Source organism: Amblyraja radiata, chromosome 17, assembly GCF_010909765.2.
Source record: "Amblyraja radiata isolate CabotCenter1 chromosome 17, sAmbRad1.1.pri, whole genome shotgun sequence".
In the NCBI taxonomy this organism is placed as follows: domain Eukaryota; kingdom Metazoa; phylum Chordata; class Chondrichthyes; order Rajiformes; family Rajidae; genus Amblyraja; species Amblyraja radiata.
The window spans coordinates 35,874,127-35,886,137 of record NC_045972.1 but is presented as its reverse complement, the minus strand read 5'-3'; the positions used below and the strand labels follow the sequence as shown (position 1 = coordinate 35,886,137).

The window sequence follows — 12,011 nt, the reverse complement described above, 5'->3', positions numbered from 1 at the left end:
ACTACGGGTGCTGTCTGTACGGAGTTTATTGTAGCTGCGTGGGTTTTCTCCGGGTGCTCTGGTTTCCTCCCGCACTCCACGTTTGCAGGTTAATTGGATTTGTTCCGAGTGTGTGTACGATAGTGCGAGTGCGTACGGGCATCGCTTCGATGGGCCGAAGGGCCTGTTTCCGCGTTGTGACTCTAAAGCTGCGCTACCACAGAACCTGCTAAATAGCCCGCCGCACGGAACGTGTTAATAGCTTGTTGCGGGCCGGATAAAATCTGGTGGCGGGACCTGGCCATAGTTTGGAGACCCCTGAAATAAGCCATGCAAGTGCACAGCAAGACCATAACAACATTCAGACATGGGCTGATAAGTTGCAAACACATATACCACGAGCAACATCCCGAGAGTCATTGTTGAGTAGAAACTCTACCCGACTAACCCACATTGCTTTATTGTTATATTCACATGTACAGTGAGGTACAGGTACAATGAAAAACCTTTTACAGCTGCATCACAGATACATGGATTCAGAGAACAAACATGAACATAAATAATCTAAGTCATCAAAAATGAAAAGCTTGTGCAAAATAAAAGCCAAGACATTAGCACAAAAATAAGAGGAAACAGGTCCATGGTAGTGTAAGAGGAGGTTTGTAGTGTTTTGTTGCTGAGATAGGATTGAATTGTGATTGAATTTGATGAACCTGATCATTGCAGGAAAGTAGCTATTCCTGAACCTGTAGGACTTCAGGCTTCTGTACCTCCTGCCTGATGGTAGCAGCAATAAGAGGACAAGGGTCTGATGGTGAGGATCCCTGATGATGACTGCCATTTCAGGACGTCATCTGTGATGTTAATGGCAAGGTTTTTGAAGCTGCTAACTCTTTCCGCTGCCAATTTACTATTGGTATGTTTTCATTGGTATGTTTTCTCTAATGATAATGATTGTTTTTGGAACTTAGAATGGCAGCATTTTGTGAAAGCCTATCTGGCAACCCAAGCAAATGGTGCTTTCGCCAAGGTTGTGTTTCATATACTGTCCCATGCCTCTTTCTCCCTAATGCCCAAAGGAGGCTGCTTTGCAGCAGCATAGAAAACTATAAATATTGGAAACACATCAGCAGGCCAGGCAGGATCTATGGGGAGTATAAATACGTGCATTTTAAAATCTGTTGAATTGAGCTGATAAAGAGAATGGCTGTGAAAGGTTGGAGGCAGTGGATGAACAGCAAAAAAATCTCCAAATGCTGCAAGTCTGAAATAAAAAACTAAAATTGCTTCCCTCTCTAACTGTCCTTCCCCCACTAATTCTCTGAATAGTTTCACTGTCATTCTAATTAATTTTCTGATTGTATGCCTCTTTGTCACCTTCCCCTCAGCTAACAATGAACCCAGGGCCGGCCTTAGGAGGTGCGGGGCCCAATTGGGAACAATTTTAGTGAGCCCCAGGTTCCCAGCCAAGGTCTGTCAGCCCTGTTATTTAGTATATATTATGAAATTGTACACTAAGGTGCTATGGATTATACATTAATCTATCCTGCCCCCGTCTGATTGTCAGTAGCTCCGCTGGCTTCCAACCTTTACCGTAGCTGCTAATTACCATTAAACTACATTATGTGATTGGGCACAATGCCCATGAAGATAGCGGCTGATTGGACGGGAGGAGGCCGATTGAACGGGAATTTTAAGGCAAGCTGGTCGGTGATTGGACGCAACCCCCTTAGAGATAGCGGTTGATTGGCCGCCAAATAACCGGGCACAAAAAAAAATGACAAATGGGAAAACGAAAAAAAAATCGAAATTCCGATTTAAATCTGATTTAAGGTACATAGGGTGAGTATCGATTAATTCTAGACAACCTATAAAAAAAATCTAACCCCATTAATTCACTCAAGGTGTATTATGATGTATTCTACAGTATGAGGTGTACAGCAAAACTTGCACTTCCAGAGTGGTCTATCGTGTTGTTTCTTCAGCGGACCAGGGATTTATTTTAAAGGTAGACACTAAATTCTGGAGTAGAGAAAGCTGCATTCTGGAGAGTTGCAGTTGATGAGGTGAACTAACCCGACGAGATTGAGACATGCTATTAATGCATTCCGTTTTTGCAAGAGGCAGACAGGCGAAATACTTGAATATATTTGAAAAGCAAACATCACAAACAATAGTGAGCCAGTGGTGCACTCCAGGAAGTGAGGAGTGAATTTTAAGAAATTCTCAATGTGTCATCAATACTTCGATCTACATTCCTCAGTAAATGTAATTGTGTTTTGACCAAGTATAAATGACGCCGCATTCCTTTGAATAAAATTCACGGGAGTCCCGTGAATTTTAATCAAAGGAACGCGGCGTCATTAATACTTGGTCAAAACACAATTACATTTACTGAGGAATGTGGATCGATGCATTGATGACACATTGTATAACTACGTGTTAACTATTGGCTGTTAACAAGTGCTGACAGTGGCAGTTGACAAATCGTTTTGTCTGATGGCCGGTGCAGCGGTTTTTATCCATGTTCGTTTTTAACAAGGTGAATGGTTTAAAAAAAATAAATCTGTAATTAACAACGTAAATTCATATTTCCGTACAAAATATGGAAAATTAGCGCGGGGCCCCCTTAGGCGCAGGACCCAATTGGGAGCAATCGGTCCAATCGGCTTAAGGTCGGCCCTGAATGAACCATTCTACATTTCTTTACTATCATCTGCTTTCATCTGTTGTTTACCCTTCCATACCTCTCGGCTCCCTCTCTCCTGACTCTCAGTCTGAAGAAGGGTCTCGACCCGAAACGTCACCTATTCCTTCTCTTCAGAGATGCTGCCTGGCCCGCAGAGTTACTCCAGCATTTTGTGTCTACCTTCGTTGTTCCTTCATCTGCAGTTCCTTCCTACAAATAAAATTGCAATACAAATTCACAGTTCCAATATATCTAGAAGGTCTTGAGGCATTAAACTCTGACTGACCAGAATAATCAGACATTAGAGACACTATAAAATATAAAGTGTTCGGGAAAGGGCTGGGGAGACTGTGGGGACAATGAGTAGAGTTTTGGGACAGAATTGTCTAACTATTCACCTCCAGGTAACTCATAATAACTTTAATATCTGCAGTTGTGCCGGCAAAGAGTGCTCTTTTCAATATCCTTGTCTTGGGTTAAGATGTTTTCAACTTTTGTAACACATGTTTCTCTTTGGAGGAACCTCAGCCGACCCGTTTCTGTGCACACATTTGCTGAAGAGCATTTGCTGTGTTATTTTCCTATATTTAGTTTAGTCTAGACATACAGCGCGGAAACAGGCCCTTCGGCACACTGAGTCAGCGCCGACCAGCAATCCCCCTAAACTAAGTAGACTATTATCTGAATGGTGGCCGATTAGGAAAAGGGGAAATGCAACGAGACCTGGGTGTCATGGTACACCAGTCATTGAAAGTAGGAATGCAGGTGCAGCAGGCAGTGAAGAAAGCAAATGGTATGTTAGCATTCATAGCAAAAGGATTTGAGTATAAGAGCAGGGAGGTTCTACTGCAGTTGTACAGGGTCTTGGTGAGACCACACCTGGAGTATTGCGTACAGTTTTGGTCTCCTAATCTGAGGAAAGACATTCTTGCCATAGAGGGAGTACAGAGAAGGTTCACCAGATTGATTCCTGGGATGGCAGGACTTTCATATGAAGAAAGACTGGATAGACTCGGCTTGTACACGCTAGAATTTAGAAGATTGAGGGGGGATCTTATAGAAACTTACAAAATTCTTAAGGGATTGGACAGGCTAGATGCAGGAAGATTATTCCCGAAGTTGGGGAAGTCCAGAACAAGGGGTCACAGTTTAAGGATAAGAAGGAAGTCTTTTAGGACCGAGATGAGAAAATCATTTTTTTACACAGAGAGTGGTGAATCTGTGGAATTCTCTGCCACAGAAGGTAGTTGAGGCCAGTTCATTGGCTATATTTAAGAGGGAGTTAGATGTGGCCCTTCTGTCTAAAGGGATCAGGGGGTATGGAGAAAAGGCAGGGATGGGATACTGAGTTGGATGATCAGCCATGATCATATCGAATGGCGGTGCAGGCTCGAAGGGCCGAATGGCCTACTCCTGCACCTATTTTCTATGTTTCTACTAACATTATCCTAGACATACTAGGGACAATTTACAATTATACCAAGCCAATTAACCTACAAACCTGTACGTCTTTGGAGTGTGAGAGGAAACCAGAGATCCCAGAGAAAATTCACGCATGTCACGGGGTAAACATACAAACTCCGGGTAGACAGCACCCGTAGTCAGGATCAAACCCGGGTCTGTGGTACTGTAAGGCAGTAACTCTGCCGCTGCGCTATCGTGCTGCCCCTATATGTTAGAAGACAGCTAGGATCAATCCACATTTCCTCCCAAAATTATTGTAGGATTTCTGGCAGCCAGGGGTGAGGTTCTTTGGTTGTTTTCAGTGTATATCTGCGGAGTATGGGGCAGCAAAGTAGAAAAGTGCGCACAGTGTCTGCAGACACCACACAATAGCAGTGTATCTCCTCCAAAGATCGGCAGCAAGATGCCAGTCTCCTCAATGCCCGGTTCAGTTCGTCTGAGGAGGTTGTCTGGAGAACCAACCTTTTCAAGGTGCCTTGGTAATTCTGGGAGATAAAGTTGACTTGCTCCACCATAAAAGTGAAGGTATTTAACTCTACACTGGATACTGGGATAGCAGATTGCAGGATTTGGGATATTTTCTTAGCAGGGACTGTGTGATCCAATTCAATGTCAACAGAGAGGGCTGGATGTCTCCTTGCCACAGCCTCCCACGCTTCAGCTGGGATGGTTGGCTTATATTTGTCCATACGCTCACAGTGTAGCTGAAGGAGTTTCACTGGTGGACGTTCAACATGAAGCAACTCAGCAAGCACATTTTCTGTCAAAGTTGTGTAAAACAATCCCAGAGTAGATAGCTTTGGACAATTTCTCAGAGCCTCTTTAACTACTTCTGAGGTCACTTTACACACCAACGTCTTATTATTGATGAACAGACTCTCCAAACACGGACTTTTGCTGGTGACAAGGTGAATGATGCCATCGTCCAAAGTGAACGTCAGTTTTCTGAAGTCCACGTGCCGGAGATGTGGACAAGCATTTGCTGTGAATAAACTATTGACACTTTGCAACAAGTCTCGTCCAGAGTAGAAGTAGGGATTTTCACCGGTGCACACAATAGTGAGGCCCAAGAGCCCAGTTACTGACGCTGCTACATTGTGCAGGATCTCTGCCACGTTCTTGCGATTTGCCTCCACGGACTGGTCGCACAAAATCTTCAGGTACTTCATGTTCTGCTGGAACTGGCTGCATGCTTGCACACTCCACTCATCCTCCTCTCCCAGGGCACAGCTGTCACCAAAAGCACATTAGGCTGTTAGCACAAACATATTTGGAAGCCAAGCAGGTTCCAGAGAAACCTACACAGTGAACGGTGTGTGCTTCAGCTACTAAGCCAAAACTGGAAGACTACGCACAAGGCCGACTGTCTCAGTGTGTAAGAAGGAACTGCAGATGCTAGTTTACAGGGTAGATGCAGGAAACATGTTCCCGATGTTGGGGAAGTCCAGAACCAGGGGTCACAGTTTAAGAATAAGGGATAGGCTATTTAGAACTGAGATGAGGGAAAACTTTTTCACCCAGAAAGTTGTGAATCTGTGGAATTTTCTGTGGAGGCCAATTCACTGGATGTTTTCAAGCGAGAGTTAAATCGTTTGGTGTGGGAATAATGATAAATAGTGGTAAGCCAGGAAGTGAATGCAACCAACAGATTATCTTTTTATGTACTGGGTTACGAGTAAAATAAGGTTAACCAGAATGAGCATACTCATTGTGTAAAGCCATCCAATGTTCACAATACGTTTACTTTGTTACAGTCCCAATGGATATACAAGAGCCCAGCTAAACTATTGTGCACAGGCAAATATCGCTGTGTGGTGACACAAAAATATCTCTAACATGACAAGTGAATCCTCTCCCCACAAAGTACTAATAAGAAAAACAGCTCAATTTTCACTGATAACGCTGTGGATGATACCACAACTCTCCTTGCAAAAACTAAATCCACACCCTGAAAACATAACATTGAACATAGAACAGTACAGCACAGGATCGGCCCTTCAAATCACAATGTTTGTGCTAAACATGATGCCAAGTTAAACTGATCGCATCTGTCTGTACGATCCATATCCCTCTATGCCCTGCACCTCCACATGTCTATTCAAAAGCCTCTTAAAACACCACTATAGCATCCCTGGCAATGTGTTCCAGGTTCCCAGCAGTCTCTGTGTAAAAATAATTGCCCCGTACATCTCCGTTAAACTTTTCTCCTGTCACCTTATAGCTATGCCCTCTAGTGTTGGACATTTCCACCCTGGGAAAAAGGTTCTCATACTCTATCCTATCCATGCATCTCAGAATTTTATATACTTCTATCAAGTCTCCCCTCAACCTCTGATATTGCAGAGAAAACAATCCAAGTCTATCAAACCTCTCCCTGTAGCTGAAACCCTCTGATCCAGGCAGCTGTCTGGTAGATCTCCTCTGCAACCTCTACAAAGCCTCCACATCCTTTCCTGTAGTGGGGCGACCAGAACTGCATGCAATACTCAACATGTGGCCTAACAAATGTTTATAGAGCTGCAAGTATTGGCAGATTCAATAGCAGCTTCAAAACAGTTCCTCCTTTTGTAACTTTGGAGGCATCCTATACGTGGCGACTCTTGGATACCTGTACTGTATGTAAACAAAGAATCTCACTGTACAATGTGCATGTGACAATAAAGTATTAATCAATTCCACACTTTGGTTATTGCTTATAGCCAGTTATGTATTTTTGAAGGACAGTAACTTTGCAGAATAGAAATGTGGCAGGAGGTTTTGCAAGCAAAACTCTCGCACACAACAGTGAAATAATGGGCAGGTAATTTGATTTGTTTTTTTGGCTGAATGATAAATTGGAATCTTTCAACATTGGAGAACTCTCCTGCTCTCCTTGGCTGTCATTTCTGTCCACAAGAGGATGCTCGAAGCCTTGGTTTCATGCACAAATAGGGGGACCAATTTCGAGGTAGTGGAGAAGGATCAAGCAAGTGGTAGAAACAAGGACACAAAGTGTTGAAGTAACTCAGCAGGTCAGGCAGCAATTCTGGAGGTGGCGGATGGGTCCTGACCCGAAACGTCACCTATCCATGTTCTCCAGATATGCTGCCTGACCTGCTAACTTGATGAAACAAGTGGGATTGTTACATAGCTCTTTCACGGGACCAGCACAGACATGATGGGTTGAATGGCCTTCTCCTATGCCATAGAATTGAATGATTCTATCTATGTACTGTACTTTGTTCCTGGTCATAGGAGCAGTTTATACAAAGCAGAGTGCGACCTCCAACTCACTCAAAACCATCAGTCTTTAACTCTATATACACGCACCCCCCACCCACCAAGGATATTGTTTGACATAAATGGAGTAATATTTACCAATAAAAAACTTTTATTGACTTTGACTGCCAATACCTGCAGGTTATAAAACTCAAAATTCCTTAAATGGTGAACTGAGATGGTTGTTGTGTGTGATGTGCTCTAGCCAAGCAGAGAGAGAAATCGCAGTGATTACCCACCTCACTGATGTGTGGTGCCACACAAGAGGAGAAGCAACAGCATCCGCCCAGCGTCTGCAGACCCGTGAGGCCGAGCGCCTGTCACGCACTGACAAGTAAGAAAATATCGTGGCCAGGACTTCCTCAGGGATCTCCATTAGTTTTCCTGGTGCACAAGAGGGACTCATCGAGATATGGCATCTGCGCAAAGAAATTTCCTACAACAATAGCAACATTGGTTATCACAGAGAAGCAGTTCTGAACGGTGTCTTAATCTCTAACTTTATGAGTCAACGAATAACACTGTACTGGTTACGTTATCTGCTCTTCATAAACCAGGGTTGATCATGAGATTTGTAGGAAGGAACTGTAGATGATGGCTTAAACTGAAGATGGACACAAAATGCTGGAGTAACTCAGCGGGACAGGCAGCATCTCTGTAGAGAATGAATGGGTGACATTTCAGGTTGAGACCCTTCTTCAGACTGATGGTCTCTCCAGGGATGCTGAGTTATTGCAGCATTTTGTGTCTATCTTGATCATGAGATTCACGGGCACTTGGCATAACGTCACATTGTGTTACTTTGTCAGCCACTTTGCAAGATGACTGCTTCAGTCCTGAAAGTGTTTGTTAATATTGTGTCCCTCCTGTGAAAGCATCTGCACTAGAATCTGGTCTCATTATTGATGATATACACTAAGTAACTAGATGATGTAAATATTAATGAACAAAATTAAAAGGCAAACTTTTTTTATACTGTAAATGCTAGAAAAAAATCAGCAGATCGGACAGGATTTATGGAAAACACAAAGTATTTGAGTGAGTTGTTGGGTCTGGCAGCCTTACTGCTGAATTACTCCAGTACTTTGATTTTGTTTTATTGAAGGTTTCAGCATCTGCAGTTCCTGCACTTCCAAAATCTGTGGAAATTGAAACAAAGGTAACGTTTCAGATCAAAGACCATTTATCTGAACTAGGTGTCAAGTGAGATCCAGATAGGTTGGAGAGGGTTAAAGGGATGGCAAGGATTGCATGGATTTGAGCATTCTGTGTTGCAAACTTTCCTCTTTATCCAATCATTTATAGGACGCGGATGTGTTCAGAAGACCATAACGGTATTGTCCACCCGTGATTGCCCATAGAAGGTGAAGGTGAGTCATCCTCTTGTACACTGTAGTTTTCCTGATTAAGGTATTCCCAGGGCTTTAGGATAGAGTCCTAAGATTTAAACAGTGATCACGCAGGAACAGAGTAGGATCGTATATGACTGGGAGGAGAACCTCTGAAGTGTTGTTCCTCTGAGCCTACCTTTGTTCCTTATAGTGTTAGAGGGTGTGGGTGTGTTAGAAGCTGTCAGTGTACAAAATACCTCACAGATGACACAGACTGCAGCCACGCAAAGAATGTAGATGTGTCAGGAGGCGAGTCACTCACTGTCAAAGGCCCAATATCTAAACTCTTCTTTACCCACCATGTTTATACAAATGATTTAGTTGAGCAAAGGTGAACTCGGGATGTTGATGGCAGGACTCATGATCATTTACTGTCAAGGGTAGGTAGAACAGGATTGCTCTTTAGCTTGCCGAGTATAACATTTAGATATAAACAAAATAGGTAAATCTATAAATAGGAAAAGACCAGTGATGCTTCTTCAGTGCTTTGAAGTATTAGTATTATTCAGTGCTCTAAATAATCTTTAGTATTATTCAGTCCTCTAAAGTATTATTAAATATTAAGTGCCGTAAAGTATAATTTCCTCAATTTTCACACATCTTCTCCCCGCAGCCAGGTCCAGGAAACGTAAACAACAAATAAGAGAGAAAGGTAACTGCCAACACTGATCACTGAGAGTAGGTATGTTGTAAAACGTACCTGAAGGTCGCGGAAAATCTGTCCCAGCCCGTGTGCGCGATTTTGGCGCCGTTTAGAGGGAGGCGGGTTTAAAACGCGATTTTCCCTAGGCTGTGCAAACCGAGCTTGCTCAGCCTAGTTGATTATTAACGAAAAATCGCTGGAAGATTCCGTCGCTGGAGCTATTATTAGTTTTAGGGGCTTTATTTACTTGTTATAGTAGGTTAAAAATTAACCTATAAACCCGCGACCGCCGACAACGGGCCGGATCTCATACAGGGGACAACAGACGGTAGGCTGTTTATTTTTACGTTAAAAAGGGCTTCTTAAGATCCCTTTATACAAAGTTTAATGTTGCGAGTAGCTAATTTGGGGCCCATTATATCCCGCAATATTTTTCTGGACATTTGGGGGCACAAATCTACCGCAATGTGAACGTTCTAAACCAGCGCAGCCACTTGCAAGCTGATTTAAATGCCATTAATTTACAGCAATTGAACACTAAATTCCTTCCATTTGGCCTATATATTAATGTAAATGAGATTTAAAAATCATGTTTTATTGTGAATTCTTTGTGAATATTATTTGGACACTTAGACTATTTAAAAATGTTAATCATTTCTTAAGAAATTGATAGATGTTTAGATCTAGTAATTGAGTTTTGTAATTAGCTACAATTGAGTAACTAACTAATTATATGCTTTACTTTTAGGTCATCCAAGTAAGATTATTTTATATTTGTTTCAGAATGCTTCAATCTATGATAACTGAAAATTTCATTCAGTTCTCTGAATTTTTAAGAAAGTTATGTGCTTTTGACTGCCCTCGATCACAGCTTTTTTGTTATGTCCATAGAAAATCAATAGGGAACAAGATGCTAATTTCCGAGTATGAATATGGCCATAACGTTTTAAATACTTGAGATATGAAAGTGAATTAGGTGTCAAATTAAACTTCTTTTCATGCTTTATCTGATGGGATAAATTGTAGACTTGATTTTTAAAATCTCAAAATTTTGTAACATTGCTGAGAGGCCTCTCTCCACACACTGACAGTGCATTCTCCATTTCCTGGTGCCTTTGGCAACACTTTCTCTCTCCTCTGTTACTGTCCTTCCATCAGCTGCAGCCCACATACCTTCTTCTTCTTCTTCTTTGGAGTTTTACGGCAGCCGGCATCCACAATGTTGCATTGCTGCCACCTTCTGGCTTCACTCCACAGTCCTCATGTCTTTACATTATATCCTTTTTATAAGGCCAGAGGCCCTCAAGAAATTAAACAACACCTTTACTCCTTTTCCTTCCCCTCCATACTCTAGAATGTTCTTTTCTGATATATCTGTCATTCCAATTTTCTTCATTTCACTGATCAAAACTCTTCTTTCTGTTTCATATCTTCTACATGCAACTAGAGCATGCTGAACTGTTTCCGGTTGATGGCATTCCTCACACAGCCCAGTAGGGTGTTTTCCCAACATTTTTAATGTGCTGTTCAGGTGAGTGTGTCCTATCCTCAATCTTGCTAATACTACCTGTTCTCTCCTGTTCCCCCCTCTTCTTGCTGTAATGCCCACTCTATTTTGTAGCGAATAGAGGTGTCTCCCCTTTGTCTCCTGTTCCCAGTATTGTTGCCATTCCTGATTTATTTTCTTCCACACAATGTGTTTTCCTTCAGATTTGGATAATTGTAAGTTTACCTCTATGTTCTCTTTTTTAACGGCCTCTTTTGCTAATTTATCCACTTTTTCATTTCCTAGCACACCAATGTGTGCTGGGACCCACAACAAAGTCACGTCACTGCCCTTCCTTGTTACTTGGCTTAATAGTAGTAGAATTTCATACACTAGGTCAGGCCGCCTATGGGATGCACCAGACCCAATACTCTGGATTGCAGACAATGAGTCGCTACATATTAATACTTTGCATGGTTGCACCTGTTCTATCCACCGAACTGCCATCAAAATAGCGTACAGTTCCACTGTATACACTGCCAAATAGTTATTTGTTCTTTTGCAAATCTCAACATTCATCCCTTGCACTACCACAGCTGCCCCTGTTGTTTCAGCTACTGGGTCCTTTGATCCATCTGTGAAGATTAAGAGGTGTTCCCTGTATCTATTATATATATGGTTATGGTATTCTGTTTTTAGGTCCGAATTTTTTTCCCTCCTTTTTGCCTCCCATATCACATACCTTAATTCAGCCGCGGCGTGACTTGAGGGCCGGGGAGTGGGTCTGATGCTGGGGTCAGCAACAAGCGACTGGTGAGGCGGGGGCGGGGGGAGAGTGAGCCTGAGCTGCCCATGCGCAAACACCTCAGGCCCACAATGCCAAGCGGCCCGCCTATGCACTGGAATAGGGCACTTGCACCGTCGCTTTGCATTGTGGGCATTATAGTCCTCCGTTGATGCTCTTCCTCACGCAATTGGAAGGATAACTCCAGACTGCTTTGGTTCAGGTCATTTGATGGACACTGCAAATACACGTTCTGCAACCTGTAAAGGACTCGCACCTTTGAAGAACTTTTATTTCAAATAACCCACAACCGCGCT

At 42.7% G+C, this 12,011-nt stretch overlaps 1 protein-coding gene across 2 annotated transcripts; it reads right to left on the bottom strand.

Moving 5' to 3' along the window:
- Window positions 1-4,232: 4,232 nt before the first annotated feature.
- Window positions 4,233-11,745, bottom strand: fbxl8 (F-box and leucine rich repeat protein 8). 2 transcript variants are annotated; one of them, XM_033036153.1, is made up of 3 exons: window positions 11,660-11,745; window positions 7,630-7,828; window positions 4,233-5,362 (listed from the first exon to the last, which is right to left on the bottom strand). In XM_033036153.1, the coding sequence occupies exons 2-3, from the start codon at window positions 7,794-7,796 to the stop codon at window positions 4,384-4,386; spliced, it is 1,146 nt and encodes a 381-aa protein (XP_032892044.1). In that variant the 5' UTR covers window positions 7,797-7,828; window positions 11,660-11,745; the 3' UTR covers window positions 4,233-4,383. The 2 variants fall into 2 exon arrangements, with proteins under 2 accessions (XP_032892044.1, XP_032892043.1); XM_033036152.1 differs by having other exon boundaries at window positions 7,630-7,826; window positions 11,653-11,727.
- Between the last annotated feature and the right edge of the window lie 266 nt (window positions 11,746-12,011).

Bases quoted from the DNA above. Each gene is read 5' to 3' on its own strand.
- fbxl8 (XM_033036153.1), bottom strand. From the start codon at position 7,796: ATGAGTCCCTCTTGTGCACCAGGAAAACTAATGGAGATCCCTGAGGAA. The intron at 5,363-7,629 runs GTGGGTAATCAC...TTTTGGTGACAG, and splicing joins TGGCACCACACATCAGTGAG to CTGTGCCCTGGGAGAGGAGG.